This window comes from Aspergillus nidulans, chromosome II (genome assembly GCF_000011425.1).
Source record: "Aspergillus nidulans FGSC A4 chromosome II".
NCBI classification, from domain to species: Eukaryota; Fungi; Ascomycota; class Eurotiomycetes; order Eurotiales; family Aspergillaceae; genus Aspergillus; species Aspergillus nidulans.
The window spans coordinates 1,510,851-1,527,939 of NC_066258.1; the positions used below are offsets into that span (position 1 = coordinate 1,510,851).

At 50.9% G+C, this 17,089-nt stretch overlaps 5 protein-coding genes across 5 annotated transcripts, besides 1 other annotated feature; 2 read left to right on the top strand and 3 right to left on the bottom strand.

The window, feature by feature from the left end:
• Positions 1 to 17,089: part of a sequence feature (contig 1.69 1..80995(-1)) that runs on past both edges of the window.
• Positions 38 to 1,884, top strand: ANIA_04268 (nitronate monooxygenase). The gene has a single exon (XM_050611270.1). It carries the CDS (start codon positions 255 to 257, stop codon positions 1,323 to 1,325), a length of 1,071 nt encoding a protein of 356 aa, XP_050467315.1. The 5' UTR covers positions 38 to 254; the 3' UTR covers positions 1,326 to 1,884.
• On the bottom strand, positions 1,621 to 4,563 carry ANIA_04267 (uncharacterized protein; the record flags this gene model as incomplete). Its single annotated transcript, XM_656779.1, has 3 exons — positions 1,621 to 3,831; positions 3,889 to 4,273; positions 4,343 to 4,563. The coding sequence occupies 3 exons, from the start codon at positions 4,561 to 4,563 to the stop codon at positions 1,621 to 1,623; spliced, it is 2,817 nt and encodes a 938-aa protein (XP_661871.1).
• Positions 6,734 to 10,104, bottom strand: ANIA_04266 (sodium/calcium exchanger protein; the record flags this gene model as incomplete). Its single annotated transcript, XM_656778.2, has 3 exons — positions 6,734 to 9,638; positions 9,707 to 9,965; positions 10,082 to 10,104. The coding sequence occupies 3 exons, from the start codon at positions 10,102 to 10,104 to the stop codon at positions 6,861 to 6,863; spliced, it is 3,060 nt and encodes a 1,019-aa protein (XP_661870.1). The 3' UTR covers positions 6,734 to 6,860.
• Positions 10,544 to 13,535, top strand: ANIA_04265 (condensin subunit BRN1; the record flags this gene model as incomplete). Its single annotated transcript, XM_656777.2, has 4 exons — positions 10,544 to 10,611; positions 10,644 to 11,250; positions 11,317 to 13,331; positions 13,393 to 13,535. 3 exons carry the CDS (start codon positions 10,544 to 10,546, stop codon positions 13,300 to 13,302), a joined length of 2,661 nt encoding a protein of 886 aa, XP_661869.1. The 3' UTR covers positions 13,303 to 13,331; positions 13,393 to 13,535.
• Positions 13,919 to 15,789, bottom strand: ANIA_04264 (uncharacterized protein; the record flags this gene model as incomplete). The annotated part of the gene is made up of 3 exons (XM_656776.2): positions 13,919 to 14,707; positions 14,761 to 15,231; positions 15,298 to 15,789. 3 exons carry the CDS (start codon positions 15,787 to 15,789, stop codon positions 14,186 to 14,188), a joined length of 1,485 nt encoding a protein of 494 aa, XP_661868.1. The 3' UTR covers positions 13,919 to 14,185.

Here is a 17,089-nt window from a genome sequence, read left to right on the forward strand (position 1 = left end):
ACTCAACACATAATACATTCCAGTAAAACTTGGCAAAGGAAAGATGAATCATTGATGCCTACGAGTACGAGTGATGCAAATACTTATTAGACTGTTCAACGAGAAGACGCCCGAACATCTCCGCGCGTGGTTGATTTGACTCAAATGCCCCCGCGGCCGAATATTCCCGACTGACAATTATATATGCTCATCCAATACTACTCGTGTAAATAACCCCTCCACAACCTATTGCGGTTCAAGTCAAACAAAACACCATGTCCACCACTCAAGCCCTACAGACTTCCTACCCATGGACTAAGATGCCTCTACTGGCGTCGGCACCAATGCTGAATATTGCCTCGGCCCAGCTCGCCGTCTCCGTCTCAGCAGCAGGTGGCCTGGGCTTTCTTGCTGGAGGTTTCGACGTCTCGTCTCTTGAGAGCAATCTTGAAGAAGCCGTGCAGCTCTTCAAGCAATCGAACTCACCTGCTCAACAAAACTACGCCGCAAGCGGTATGCTTCCAATTGGAATCGGCTTCCTCAACTGGGGTGCCGATCTCCCCAGGTCTATCGCTGCAATTGCGAATTACCGGCCGTGTGCCGTTTGGTTCTTTGGGGCCAAGGCAATACCCGAAGATCTCCGCCCCTGGTTTGAGCAGGTACGTGCTGTGACCGACAACAAGACAAAGATCTGGGTCCAGGTAGGCACTGTAAGCGAGGCGGTCGCCGTCGCAGAGTCCCTGAGTCCAGATGCCTTGGTAGTTCAAGGCTCAGATGCAGGCGGCCATGGCCTGACCAACTCAGCATCTATAATCACCCTCGTACCTGAGGTTAAGGATGCTCTTGAGGCGCGGCAGCTAAGGGATCACATACCAATCATCGCAGCTGGGGGTATAGTAGACGGGCGAGGCCTGGCTGCATCCCTGGTGCTCGGAGCTTCGGGTGCGGCTATGGGCACTAGGTTTCTAGCCTCCTCGGAGGCAAGGATCGCCCGCGGATACCAAGACGAGGTGCTCCGTGCATCTGATGGCGGCGTGAGTACTGTTCGCTCCACTGTGTATGATCGTGTGCGAGGAATCTTGAGCTGGCCCTCGCGATATGATGGACGAGGCGTAATAAATCAGACTTATATCGATGCCGTGGAAAGAGGTATGAGTGACGAGGAGAATAAAGCGCTCTACGAGGAAGAGTTAAAGAAGGGAGACTCGGGATGGGGCCCAAATGCTAGATTAACAACATACGCTGGCACCGGACTTGGGCTCGTGAGGGAAATCCTTCCTGCCGCCGACATTGTAGCAAATGTGATTCGAGAGGCAGAAAGTACCTTGCAGGGTCTGAAAGTTTAGCGTACGGAAGCGGCTGGAAGGGTAATAAGTCTTGATGGAAAAGTAGGCAGTCTAATTCTATGTATGGAAACTTTGAGCGATACTTGACAGCATGAGTTCCCATATTGTCATTGGATTGGTAATAAATCATGCCCAAACACTGAACGCAATAACTCTTGCACTGCGCCCAGCCTTTTATATGCGCAACCCTGGGTCATGCGTTTGTTGATATATTATAAGTAGCATGAGTGTATGTGTATAAACAATGCCTTAGAATAACGCCGAAAAAAAGAAACCAAATATCTACTCGTACTCATTAATGTACCGCATTCAATAGATCCTCACCAAAGTTTGATGACTCTTTCTTGACTTTCCAGTTGGTTCGTTTCTTTTCTCGTTTCTTCATCATTTCTGCCCACCCCTCATCATCGTCATCCTCATCAGGTTGAGCCGGGCTATGGCTGCTAAGTCTGGATGGAACGGTAAGAGTCTTGCCGTAGGAGGATAGAGGGCGTATTGTCGTGTTCGACGGGTTCGTATTCGTAGAGGGACCCAGATAAGTGGCTCTACGGTTCTCGTCATTCCGTGGCTTTGACTGGGGGAGGAAGCTGCCTGATTCAGCCTCGACTGGCAGCGTAGACACAGGCCTGTAGCGCGGCGCTAGCCCAACATTGCTGCGCTCCGATGGGGCGAGTGAAGGAGCATAGCCAGGCCCACCTGGAGTTTCTGGTCGATTTCCGCCATGTGCATATAACCCAGCCGGGCTATTCAACCTGGACGAGACATTGGGGTCGAGCATACTTAGTGTCCTTTGGTTCCCTCCCCCGTAGCTTGGAGACACATTATTAAACGCTCCACCGACGGAGGGCATTGATGACGGCCTTGAATTCGTGTTGCCCGGGAAAGACGGCATTGGCAGATTTCCAGGCGATGCGAGTTGTTGGGGGGGGACCTGCCCACCCTGGAGCTGAATCATTTGCTGCATCCACTGCATCTGCATCTGCATCATGCTGCTCATCTGCTGAGATAGCTGTATCTGAGCTTGTTCCGTCGCGGAGACTGATGGTTGGAAACTAGGCCCGTGGGTCGAGTTCATGCCGAGCATCGTATGAGGCCTAGGAACACCTCCCATGTTTCCTGTTGGACCCGGAATTCCTTGTGAGTGGTCATACATCGCTTGAGTGTTCGGACTTCCTCGCCTCATAGCTCTGGCCCGTTCTTCAGTAGCGATAACGCCAACCAATCCCCCCGGTGGTAGGGCAGGAGATGATCCTGTAGCGGCTGATGGGCCACCATACACCGAGCCACCCCCTCCTCCAAAAGCCAGAGATTCTCTGTTTGCGGGAGCAACCAAGCTTGCACCAAAATAGGGGTCCCGTGGAAGATTTCTGGCAAAGACGGGCAAGCTGCTTCGATTTCCGCCGCCAAAATCTGAGCCTGCAGACCCTAGGTGTGGTTGATGGTATGATGCGCGGAGGTTTTGCATGGAGTTGGATGACATAAGACGGCTCGGTGGGCGATTTCGGTTTGGGAACCCATGGGCTGCCAATATGCCGAGCGGAATCTCCTCATCATCGTCCCCTTCGCTGCTTTTCCCGCTCCCGGATGGGTTACCAGGATGCAAAGAGAGATTCGCTAGATTCGGCGTACTGCTGCTGCCGCGATCTTCCGGGCGAAGAGATGGAGATGGGGACTGCTGTCCAGTGACCTTCATCATTTGCTGACGGTAAACAGACAGATGAGCCTCTTGTTTCCGTCGCTGCCTCTCAGTTTCCCGATTTTTCTCCGCCTCATCCTCTTCGTCAAAGTCGCTTTCTGCAGAATCATCAGTGTCAGACCCACCATCATTTGCTCTTTTCAATTCTTGTTGCAGCCGATAGTGTTCGAATTGGGACGGAGTCATGACTTTGTTGGAAGACGGCGCTGGGGCGGGCTTATTTTCATACTCCGCAGCCAACCGTGCATGGGCTGCAATGGAAGCATCTACACTGTCGCCAGTGGGGCCGGCAGGTGGAAAGTATCCTCGCTGCGCAGATACATCCTTTGTTGTTTTGTCGGAGCCAAACAGAGCAATATCGTCTTCCGCTCCCATATCTGCCGAATCATCCAAAGTATGAGCTTGCGACATTCTTTTACTATAATTGAGAGACGCCATAACTAGCTTCGCATCTTCATCGTCAATGGCAACCGTGTCCCGTTTAGATGGAGATATGATGCTCCTCCGCAAACCCTTTTCGGTTGCCGTTCTCGGTTTCTCCAGAGAGCGATGTGAGGTAGTACTGGCCGGTACGGCGTCAAACATCGGCGACGATTTGCGGCGCGGTCCTAGTGGAGGAGGTACCATGCTCAATTCTGCGGTACTAGGATGGTCTTGTGGCGAATCCGCAGCTGCTAGAAGACCTTCGCCTGAGTGGCGGCTACCCCACGAGTACGGGGACGGGTCAACTTCTTGGGAGCGGTCTGTGTTTATCGGGGCGGGTTTCTCATCCCTTTTCGTACTAAACCCCGGTTTGCTGGCAGAAGCATTCTAGTATTCGTCAGAACTCCGATAACGAAAGCGTTAGCTGAAATGCAGACAACTTACCGAGTTCTGAGCCATTTCCTGAGCACCAATGCCGTCAAACATGTTCTCAAAACCATCATCCACTCGACCGATCTGTAATTCCGTATCTAGAAGCTTTGGCGGCGTTGCCGTGCTTGTGGTGCTGTTTGTGGTTGCTCTGCTCCGAGTTGTATCTGGAGATGACGGGCGATGGTGCGGCACTGCAGGTGTCTTCGAGAACCGGGCGCCGAACGAAAAAGTTCGGCCGGCTGCGCGCAGTGCACTAGACAGCGGAGGTACTGGGATATCGTGGAGATTCTTGGAATGTGGGGATTGGGAGTCAAATTGGGTTTGTAGGTCTGTCGAGCGGCGCGTTGACGAGCTAAAACGAACTGCTGCTGGGCTTTCAAGTGTATTTCCTCCAGTACTAGACGCGCGGTTAGCCCATCCTCTTCAGAACGGTATATTTTGGGATTGAAAGGAGAGATCTTCGTACAGATTCCTGTAAACAGGGCCGTCAGACCCAGCAAAAATATTATCGTCTTCCGGTGGGGAACCACTATCCCCCGTTTTCAGGAGATTACCATCGCTAAGAGACTTGCGGCCGGTGGAGGGGCGCTCAAAGACACGGAACGATGATTGTGTCGGGTTTTCCCCATCTTCGAGAATAGTTCCTGAAGATTTTCTCCGCGAGAATTTGAAAGACTTGATCGGCATCTTGATAGAGCGAAGTGATAACGAGACAAGCACGCTTCTTAGACCAAAAACAGCAGCTCTTTGCACCGCAGCAAAGCCAATGATTACCCCACTTGTGCTAGCTGACCATAAGCGATATCCGCAGCCGAAACAAAGAACAGATTGTGATCGAGATGCCTCCGACCGCCTCGGACGAAGTCTGTGTTGGCGACACCAAAGGATAAGGTGGAGGTATCGAACAAGAAGTGACAGCTAGTCGAGGTGTGTACGGTTCGATCAAGAAATGAGGTGGGCAAATATCAGCAAAATGCTGCCCAGCGGGGTCGGTCAGGAGGACGTTCTGGTTCGCAGTGCCTTAACTGCTCAGGGCGGAGAGGTATCACTGGTATTGGGGCCTCGAAGATTAAGTATTATGAGGTAGCTTGTAACAAGTAATTCGTAGGAGCGAACGGCGACCTCTGGAAGGGTTCGAAAGGAAAGGGAAGAGGTCGCGGTGTTTGAGAGAGAGGGGAAATGGAAGAGCTGAAAAGAAGGGGAAAGCGCAAAGCGAGAGTCGAGTGGTATAGACAATTAGGTAGCGATAGATACAGTGGCAGAGGATCAACAATATAGATTGGATGAATATGTACTACCGAAGGGTGAGGAGCGCCGGGCAGCAGTGGTTGAGGAGAAACAAACCCATGCGAAGCGAAAAGAGAGAGGCGGACCCTTCCAAGGTTGGGATGGAGTGATCGATGCCCGGGTGTTGTTCACTTGCTGGTGGAGCTGGCAGCACTAGAGTACTAGTCCCAAATATAGAAAGGCCCTGGCCGAGATTCAACGAATATCAGCTGAATTCCAGCCGACCTGGTCTTAGGATTATGTAACTACTACCGATGGTTCTCAGAGCAAGGGAGGGCGATGCATTCCTTCAGGGTAAGAAGAGAATAGGGCGAGTTGAATATTGCTGAGCTGCAATAGTGGGATCTGTCTTAAGTCTGGGTCAAGAAGTAAAACAACAGCAACTGTTTCCTACGTAGTACCGAGAGTTCTCGGAGTCCACTTTATAATAATACCATCAACATCATGTTGATTGTAGGGATCTTCGTGATTGATTTTTCTTCATAATAATATTCCATCAATTTTAGGTCGGTGATAGGCAATGTGACATAAAAATTCAAAAATCTTTGCAGCCCTTCTCCACATCCTAAGACCATCAGGTGATCTTCGTCAACATCAATGCCAATGTCCACAATGCTTCTGATTTGCATAGCGCAGACGAGATCTAGAGTCTTGACTCTTTACAAGATCCCAAATCATGGGCGGCTGCCCTGACGGAAACCATCGGAAATTCGCCTGGTCGACGGCGTATCGCCCAGAAGATTTCTGCGAAAGGCTATGATATAACTAGGCTGCTAGTGACTAGGTAAAGTAATATGCGCCAAAAAGGGGCTACTTGCTATCGAATATCGACCTGTTTTATTTCCCTCTCAGGACTCTACATTATTCGCACTATTGAAAATTCTCGCGCCCTCTTTGCCACCGACGACGGTTTCTTTGAAACCAGGGAGGCTTCAGGAGAGCCCGAGCTAAATTTGTTTCGACTATAAAAAGGTACGCAATAATGTGCCTAGAACTACTCCGTACAACTCCAACATTCCGAGACTCGATCTAGACTTTTTCTACCTTCCGATAATGCTGCTGGTGACTACGTGGATAATGCGCCTTGGAGCTGCAAACCGTCATCCTTAAGTGCGAGCCTATGAATCTAATTCCAGATGTTCTCGGTCCTAGGTGGTACTCTTACCTAGGTAGTCCGTACTCGGTAGACAGTCAGTAGCTCCTGACTCCGTGGCTTTCGCGTTGCACCGGTGCAGTTCTGACTCAGCTGCAATATGGGCCGGTGCTCATGTGAAAATTACGAGTTTCTTCGACTCTCAGCATCCCTATATAGTACCAAAGATGTTTGTAGAGAATATTGCGGTTCGTAGAGTTGTTGAAACCTTGGTATCTGAACTTTGTCAGGTAGGAACTATACTCGGACGCGAATATGGCAAAATAGTGACTGGCTTGCAATTCAGGGATCACGAGCGCGGTATAAAATAGGATTCGACGAGAAAATGGATGTGAATTGTTCTTTCCGCAGTGCATTCACTTATATATACAGCTTTGGATATCCAACTTGCGCTATTATCAGGGAAACAATTGTTGCAATGCAAGGCTCCTGAAGAATACTCATTACTTGTCATCAAGGAACTGTGTCCTACATTTTACGTATGCAAAAGGTGTATCGTAAACCAAAGGCGAAAAAGGCAATCCACCCCAAAATCTCTATTGGTTCAAGAGACGATTTCGGCAATCACGTTGCTTAAAGTGCTCACACACCACAGAATAATAAGACCACAACCGATCTTGCGGTCCATCCGCCACTTATTCCAAGGTATTATAATCAGTAACCCGACCAAGGTCGTTAAAAGCGTAGCGCCACTGATAACAAGGACTTTGGAGACGGCGATGTCGTAGGTGATGTCGGCGGCATCGCTGGTATGGCCCTTCGTAGTGTGTAGGGTCATATATAGCCCACCGAGGCCGATCCCAAGAAGGATGTTGAGCATGGGGCCACCGAAGCAGGCGCTTAGTGCCATGACTGGATAACCAAGACGGGCAACGGTGATATTGGCGACCAAGTCGCCGAGAGAATTTCCGACGGCAAAAACGGTGAGACCGAGGAGAGAGTCGCTGATGTTGAGGATGACGCCAAGGGTCTTGAGGAGACTGACGACCTCTGTGGCAATGGTTGCAATCCAGAAAATGGCAACAATGAAGCCCAGAAATGCAAGAACTGGGCGCCACGAGGTCGGCGGATGGCCTAAGGAGCTGGGGCTTCGGCGCTCACTGACGAGAAGAGCACCGAGGCATACAAGAGTGAAGACCACGGCGCATAGTGAAAGGAGCAGGAAGGTGCGTGCCGTCAGGTCTGAGTCTATCGCGGACCAAGAAATCAAGGCTACGAATTGGGGGCCTGTAAAGAGCTGAATATATACCAGCCACGGGTACCATTCTCGTGTTGTTGGAGCAGGATCTTGCACGGCGGGAAGCTCAGAGTCGTAGCGCTGCCGAGACCGATCCAGTTGGAATTTGTTATCTTGACCTGCTACTGTTCGCTCTGCAACAGACTCTGAGATGTGAGCTTGGAGTTGTGGACTATCCTCTGGTAGGCGCACAATAGGCGTTGCTGCGCTCGGATCATCTTCTGCAGAAGTCACAATGACAGGCACAGTAGCAGACGTAACTTCGGGAGATACTGGGTCGACCACGGGGAGGGTGATTGTCAAAAGGAACACGCTAGGAGCGGCGACAATGCCTAGAATTTTCTCCCAAATTGTCTTGGCTTTCCACCCATCCAGGGTTGGGAAGAGTGTAGACACAACCAGCCGCAGTAAAGAGCGCGATCGAGGCCACCAATTAACCGGAGATGTAAGTCGACTGCCACTGTCAAACGTATCTTCCTGGTACTGTAACGGCTCTGCTGGACTGAATGAGGCGGGCAGACGAATGCTTGGCGCCGTGGATAATGGTGACCCAGGCACATCTTGAAATGGGGGGAAGGGACTGGGTGCGCCTGATGAGTTGTTGTCCTGCCCATCCGTAACATATCTAGTACCCTTTGGGGATACTTGAGGCGTGGAGCGGGAATCCGATGCCGCTTCGGAGTAGTTGAGGGACTGGAAGACATCAGGTGGTGCGAGTAGAGTAGGATTATGGACGCTGGACCCTGGTCTTGGGCCCAGGCTTGGACTGCGCGATGAAAATGCACTAGACGTGGGTGACCTGGTAAACTCTGTGCCATTCTGGGACTCGAGAATATGCGAGATCTCCGTGTTAGATCCATCCTCGATTGAAGGTCTGCTCACAGTCAATTTTGGTTGCGGTGCATTGTCACTGGTGAAGAAATTGGTGTCTAATTTCAAACCCATAGCGTCGTTTGCCGAGACCGCTCGAGTTCGATTAGTTCCTTGATCGAGAGACAGAAAACTGTTGCCCTGGGTGCGGCTGCTTTGGGGATGAGATGCTATGGATATATTGTCGAACTGTGAACGATCGCCCTGTACGCTTTCCGAATTGTCTGAGTACCTCTCAAGACCGATTGAGTGGCTTCTATTGTGGCTCCTCGACCGTTTTAAGGAGGACAAAACAGACTGGAACTCCAATGCACCGACCAAACTCGGCCGGATGGGATTGAGCGTATTGCGCCTTGGCGCTGAGGGCCGAGATACACGCATGTTACTTCGAATCTCCGCAAAATGTCTATTGCGTGTTTCATCATCCTCATCCGGGTCGGTCCAAGCCGGCGCTTCGGCGCTTTCCAGGGCATCGAAATCTTCGGTGGTCGCACCACGGAGAAGACTGGTTGATTCTGTCGCTATTCCAGGATCATCATCTTCCATCTCTTCGATGTCCAGCTCCTGGTTGTCCGGTATATGGAAATGTGACCGAGCAGCCATATTTCTCTCTTGCACTCGGCGGCGCCGAACAATGTACCAGTGCCACGTCACAACCAGCACGACATAGAAGAAATAAAGTGCCACCATGGTAGCTGACTCCCAAGCGTGAAGGCGACCATCCGCTAAGAGAACCATACTGAAACTTATAGCAATAACAAAATACCCGACATCACGGACAAAACTTCTGCGGGCAACTTTGAATGGACGGACCAGCGCCATCGAGCCAGCAACCACAGAGGTTATGAAGCCTGCAGCTCCTATGAGCTCTCCAATAGCCAAGCTGCCACTATTGGACCGCATGGCAGCAAATGTAGAAAAAACATCAGGACTGCCGTTTCCAAAGGCAAGGAACGTAACACCTGTCAGACTCTCGCTCAGGCCCAGTAGACTGGCCAAGGTGCTTAGGTCGATACACAGGAAGTCGCTTGCCGCAATACCAATCGTACTGAAGAGCAGTGACAGCCAGAGTACGATAATGATAAAAGCTAGCGGCTTCGCATGTGCGAGGGCGCAGTAGTATAATTGAAGGTACGAGAAGAAACCGTCTTCCTCATCGAGACAGTTCAAGCGGACAAAGGCGCATTGATCTTTCGCGTTGCGGACCAAGCGGCACTGAAGAGATTTTGAATAATTATTTAGTATTCATACTGGGGTCGGACCTTAGGACAAGGTGGAGGTACCTCTAGTTCATTCTCCCGTTTCATAAGCGAGGGGTTTGCGAAGCCATGAGCGACCAAGGGACTGCTCCATCGTCCCAAGCCCCAACTGAAGGCCGCAAGGACGGTGAATATCGCAAGAGACCAGTAAAATGACCTGACGGAATATCGACGCCTCCGAAGGGCCGACGCTCTGGGTAAAATAGACGTCAGTTCTTCAAACATGGTGGACGATGTGACGGGGTCATCGTGGGCGCCGAGTCCGGTGTGGAGGGAAGAATAGCTAGAAAAGAATACCAAGACTATCGCTAGATAAGTAGAAATAATGCAATAATAGTCCACTCTAGACTTCAGTCTAATAGGCAACGCAGAAACCCACAGCACGGAGTGGATACCTACACTGTACGGAGCACAGTGTACATAGTCGGCTGGGAATGCAAAAACAGCCTCGAGGTTAATGATTGGAAGCCGTTGCTTGCTTGTCTGAGAATGCTGATGTCACTGGGCGCTGTGGCAGTACTCGCAGTAGTCACCTGCAACCGTGGCTGTGTCGACCCCCTAAGTCAATCAGTATGGTCGGGAACAATCACGTGAGCCAAGTTGCTCTGGCATAGGGGAACCACACTTTCTTGTTTGTTGACGATCTCCGCCTTTTCGATTGCATTTCATCTTAACGCACGCACTGCAACACCCCAAAACCATGCTCTCAAGGCAAGATTGCCGCTGATATATCGCGCACTACATATTACTCTGTCTCATTTTCAGTGAATCCCAGACTTTGTCGCGTCGCAAGGACTGCCTTTGTCGACCCTGGTATCTCCGTTATTCGTGCCGCTACCAAGGAACGACGGAATTATCAAGATGCCCCGCGTCTCAAAGCACCGCCGCTCCAACGGCGCCGCGACTCCTCAGAAGAATTCACCCCTAAAGTATAGTCTTGCTTTAGCTAAATGAAGTCAAGGTTGGAAGCGACGCTAATCATTTCTGTTAGAATCCCGCTGAACGACGATGTCGAGGAGAAAGCAGCCCGTATGGGGGCTCGGCAGGCTCTACATGACCGTCAGATGGATCAAATCAAAGCCGCAGTCAAAACGCCTATGCCGCCGCGCAGGTATACCATACATGATCGATCGAGCATGAGCCCTTCCACGCCCCAAGGTTCTGGTCATCGGCATCGGGATAGTGATGCTCATGGGCGGCGGGGGGTTACCCCAATGAAGCGCGTACCAATCCTAGCGAACTTCGAAGAGTGGATGAAAATGGCTACCGATAACAAAATTAACGCTACAAACTCATGGAATTTCGCCTTGATCGATTATTTCCACGACATGTCGCTTTTGAAGGAAGGAGACAGTGTGAACTTCCAAAAAGCTAGCTGCACATTGGATGGATGTGTGAAGATCTACACAAGCAGAGTTGATAGCGTGGCCACGGAAACAGGGAAACTCCTGAGCGGTTTGGCAGATAGCAGGGACAAGAAAGCACGCGAGGCGGAGGCTGAAGGCGAGGGCGCTGAAGACGATGAGGAGGACGGCGAAGAGGGTACTAGCAAGAGGTCACGCAGAAAGGTACGGTCCCACTAGAAGCTCAGCATTGCTTGAGCCCGTATCACTAACGGAATTCGCCATGTTCAGCGCACGCACGAGGCTACACTCGCTCCTTCATTTTCTTCGCTCCAGTTGAAGAAATTCGAGCTCGAATTCTCAGTTGATCCGCTGTTCAAAAAAGCTTCCGCAGACTTTGACGAGGGTGGTGCCAAAGGACTACTCTTAAACCATTTATCGATCGATGGACATGGCCGTATTGTATTCGACAGTAGCGATGACGCCGTGGAAACTGCTCAAGATAGGGATGACACAAGAGCACAGTCAGAGTCCCTCGAAGACCCGGAATCGACATCGCAACCTCCACCTACCGAACCACCTCGCGACGATTCATTCGAAGGAGGTGTAGAGATAGACATCGCTCCATTGGCTAGCAAGTTCTTCCCAGATCTTGACAGACTTGACGCCCAAGATATTTGCCCTTCTTTAAAGAATTTCGACCTTGGTGATCCTAGTGGCTCATTGGATATCCCTCTTCTGAAGGCTCCTGAAGACTGGCGGCAGGATAAAGGCGATGACGACGGGCATCCATCCAATGACGCATCAGGAATCATGCTTGATGATGATAATGCTGTCGGGTTTGATGACGATGGCAGCTTGGCTGGCTTTGATCTCAGTGATGATGCTGGGTTCGGCGGTGGAGGGGAGGCTTGGGCTCGGGAGGCCGCCTTGGAGCCTATGCTTAAGGTGCACCGTGTGGACTTGGAAGGTGAAGAAGTTCAGGATGGCGGAAGCCTCGACAATGACGATGCCTATGCTATATCGCTCAACCACCAACCAAGCAGCCGGGACCATGAGAACATTCTTAGTTATTTTGATAACGCATTGCAGAAAAACTGGGCTGGCCCTGAGCATTGGAAGATTCGACGAATAAAGGAAAATGCTGCTACAACTGCCGCCAGCACGGCGCCAAAGCAGCGAAAGGAAAAGGAGCCATTCGAAATTGATTTTTCTGCGCCGCTCGATCCCACTGTGGCCGAATTGATCTATTTACCAGCAAGCTCTAACTCCGCAATATCCCTTCCCAAATCGCAGTGGAAAACAAAAGGCCGAAACTTGCTTCCGGATGATAAACACTTCAACTCGAGGCAGCTGCTTCGACTTTTCCTCAAGCCCAAGGCACGCATGGGCTCTAGGAAACTAAACGGGCCGCGGAGCTTCACCCAGCGACGCCAGGAACAGACGTCAGGGAATGGGGAGATGGATGAGGCATTCTGGGCCAATCACAAGACTGAGGATCAGACTGGCGATGATGAGGCAGCTCCTGGGGCGTATGATGCTAACTTCTTTGCGGACGATGATGGCCTTGCTTTCCCCAATGGCATTGATCTTGACGACGACGACAATCTTCCATTCGCTGACGCTAGGGAAATGTTGTCTCCTCCACCCGGCGGCGTTCCAGGTACAGCTGCGGGAGATGCTGGTGGGGCCACAGGGCTCGCAGCATTACTGAATATGGTGGGTGCAACACCGGGTGGCTCACAAGTCCAAAGTGCCTCTGGAGGCTTTGGGTCACAGTTGGTAACGCAAGGTGGTCGGAGAGCACGACCTGACTATGTTGCATACGCCAGAGTGGCCAAGAAAGTTGACGTACGTCGGCTCAAAACAGAGATGTGGAAAGGAATGGGTGAGCGGCTTATATCCGCTATGGATTCCGGCCCCCAACTCAGCGCTGCGACCAGCCCGTCCAAAGAACAGCACGAAACTGATGATGATGGCCCGTCAACACCCACCCCAATTCATAAGCGCCCAAGGCTCTCTTCGGACCTGGAACCTGCTAAAGAAGGGCACTTGCGCTTCACTGAAATAATGAACTCGCTAAAATCAGTCTACCCTCCAGAGATGCTCCGTGATATCAGTACATCATACGGCTTCATTTGCCTACTCCATCTGGCGAATGAACAAGGGCTCATCCTCCAAAACGACGATGATAGCAGCGGCCTTGGTTTAGGTAAATTGGAGGAGATCTTTGTGAGAAAGGATACAAGCGCTATTCTTGATGAAATGGCCGCGTGAGGCAGGTACACCACGCCGAAGCTACAGATGTACAGTGACTTTCCAATATTTCTACTACATAACTTTTGTTTTTTGTCTTATTGGTTTTAGGTTTTAGCCCTGGCCTTGTGATGTTTCGGACCACGCTCGGATTTAGATTATTTGCGGGAGTTTGTGGCTGGTGGACTTAACTGATCTTCTTTATTGGGTTATCATGTCTTCAACTTCAATATCCAACGCTGTTGTTCTTCTGTTACCTACTAGTTATGTCAAGACGTAAAATTGTATGATGTTGATTAACCAATCGACCTCGGAGCAAGTGTAACTGAAGAGACGCAGAACTAAATGAACTATGGTAATCATCCTGATCCATTCGAATCCTATGTACCTGACACAGCATCTTCGTAACGGATAAATAAACGAGTGTGAGAAGTACAAATGCAGAATAGTAGATAAATCTCATTGTCTCTGAATCTCAATCCGCTCAGTGGTATACGTTTAACAAAAGCGTGGCATCAGCATCAGCATAACACAGCCATTTCACAAAGAAAAGAAAACAGTGAATGGAGTGGTTTGTAGCAGCAAGTCCTCATCACAAATTTGGCTTGAAAGTGAAAGAAAAAAAATATAGAAATAGAAATAAAAAATTAGTTATATCTTAGTATATGGTCAGACCAGTCCAGTCAGGCATCCACCGCCACGCTTTGGTCACAAGAAATATGTACGTTGAGCAGAACCGTCCCGTCCAGAAATACAGAGTACTTCTAGAGTGGGTTACCCGGCCATGCCTGGCAGTTCTCACCAGGCTTTTTCTTCGGTTGGTTTTTTAGTCCTTCCTAGGGCATAAGGAGCTGCAGGTCATGTTTCTGTAGAGCGCTAAAGAAGCCACTCAACATACTAGCTACTAGCGGGCTCCTTGAGGAAAGCTCGGTGACATTGGGCTGGCATAGGCGACTGGGATCGGCACAGCTTCGTACGTCCGCTCCCCGGGTGCAGCACCCATGTGTTCTTGGGGTGGAGATGGCGTAGGAGCAGATGCAGGAAACTCCTCTTGCTCTGACTTTGGGGTTGCGTGTTGCACACGAATGGGTGGCGGTTGGAGCTGGAAAGTTGGTTGGGGCCTAGTTGGCGAGGCGGGGGTAGCAAACTGGGTAGGTGTTGCCTCTCCCTTCTCAGCGGAGGAGTAGGGATCCTGCATGGTTGTCGAGACCCAGGGAGATTTGGGACTCAGCGGGAAGCCAGGAGTATTGGGGGCAGATTGAAGTCGCAGCTGGGCAAGGTACAAGTCCGACCGCGCCTTGTCCCGGCGATCCATGGATTTTGCGAGCTTTCGCTTGGACCAGAATCGGTAGAAGACAACGGCGTAGATGAGAATGACCAAGACCTCAATAACGATTTCGATAACTGCGCACACTAGACCCCAGTCCTGCGAACTATCAGGTCATGGTTCGAGAAATGGACTCTGTGGTTAGGACTCACCTGAAGACGGCATAACAGTGGGTAGTCGATATCTGATGCATATGCTGTCGACCTAAGGTTTCCTGTCACGCACGACCAACCCCACAGATCCTTATTATTTCCGTTGGACTTGGAATTCTGGTAAATGGCTGAGACCACAACCCATAAAATGAGGGTGAATCCGAAGAAGCCAACAGAAAATATAGAGTAGTAGACTGCAACCTTCTCCGCACGTTTATATCCGCGCTTTTTCCAAGTCCAGAAAACTACCAGACAGGAGAGCAACGATAAACTTGCGGTTGCGAGAAGCAGATACTGAGGCCATGGGTTTGTGCCAACGGCCCAAGGAGTGGTACCGCTCCTTGGAGGCAGATTTTTGGTCGCGTGAAAAATGGTCAGAGTGGTCGCTATGATGGTGAGGACGATGAGACTACAACCGAAGCTGACGAAGCGAAGGAAAATCTTGGCGACTCTGACGCGCACCTTGATAGCCTAACATATTCGAAGGGTATTAATGAATGATGAACGTGACCAGGAAGCGTTCGCGATCTGACTTACCAAGTCCTTTGCATTTGCTTTCTCTGCTTGCTTCTCTTGCTTTTCTAGATTGAACTCTTCCCGGAAAGTTGGACTAAGAGGATTCAGGGTGCGTGCGGGCGTCCCTGGCACTCTTAATGCGCTCTTCAGTGGAGAAGCCGGCGCAGCATGGTGCGGTACATGCTGTGTAGGATCCTGTGCGTTCACATATCCAAAACCAACATCAGAGACATCAGGCGCGTTCTGAGACTGATTGGGGGGGTCTGCAAATGGAGACCTGCTACTTTCCGCAGCACTTGGTGAATTGATTGCAGTTGCTTCCGCGAATCGGGCCGATCGAGGGCTCTTCAAGGGCGCGGCCATTGATTCAGAAGAACTGTCCTGAGCGCCGACTGTCGCCGGCTGCGGTGATGATGCCATTGACCTTCGGTTCTCGCTACTGACAAATTCCCTTGGAAAGGTTGGTTCGTAAGTTTGAGGAGAGTCGTTCTGGCTGTCACTTGAGACGGACATCGGATCTAGGGTTCGACGGCACGATTCGAAAATGGTTGCAAATAGATGAGCAAGACACGACGAGAGCCAGCTCGCAGCCTTGGTTTAGCGCTCCTTCTGTTCTGATAATTGTTGCACAGCCGAAACTTATGCTGAGAACTGAAGCCGAGCGAGCAAGTCCGCTTTAGGCGAGCAGGAGCATGGAGCTGCGTTACAGCGTCGTCGGATAAAATCCGCACTGGGATTATTTCACAACAGCCTTGGACACTAGCAGTAGACGGTCAGTGAGGGTAAAAAAAGGTCACGACGAGATACATTGGAAGAGACGGTTCTCTAGGTGCCTAGCCTTGACGCACCTTTTCTTCGCACCACAGACAATTGAGCTAGCGATCTGAGCGAGGGGCGCTACGGCGTCGTCAGCTTAGACTCGAGAGGAGACATCTTGGTCACCGACCTTGCTCGAAGTAGACCTCTAGCTATATGTATTACTATAACTGGCCTGGGATTGTAGACCTTGGAAGGAAGAGCGGCGAACCCTGCGCTGCCTGTACCAAGATGCAGACCAGTGGTCAAACCCAGAAGGAATGTTGCGTTGAATGCAAGAGGAGAGACGGAGAAGCAACAGGAGTCTGGGAGCGGCGTGATTGCAGCAATTATCTATGATGGACGGCAGCCATGCTCCCAGCAGCGGGTGGGGAGGGGCCTTCATCTGGACCAACATCCCATCGGCCGTGAGATTGAAAGTAAGCGCCCAGCAATATGCAGAGAAACCACGACAGAGTCGATGATTGGGCAATGTCGAAGCCGACATCTGGCCAGGAATGCGGCCAGACGGTCAGACTGGCTGCTAGAGGTGATCATGCAGGGTTGTGACTGGGTGGCCGGCACATCACTAGAGCAGCAGCCCTGGTCTATCACAGTGGGGATTTCCGCAAGTTGAGTTGAGTCAACCAGACTCCATCTGCCAAAGAAGCCGATTAACCTCTCAGTCCGCACGCTCTAAATGCATGGCTGTCACCCGAGCAGCAAATGAACGCCGTGAATTGTGTTGCTTGGTGCCTTTGCTTAGCGCCGGGGGTGATCGCCTGGGAGCCAGCCAACCATACGACGTGCAGAACCGCTGGCCATCGTGGGGAGGGGAATTGGCCGATTGTTATTCTTGGTTTCCCGAGATGCAGGTCCAGAGCTGGAATGGAATCTAAAGATAGACTCTGACCTGGGAAATATCAAATGCGAGCGGGCAGAGACGGGATCAATTGAAGATAAGATCCGAAGGGTCTTGAGAGATGCGTGCACTTGGATGTTGTCAGTTGATCTATCG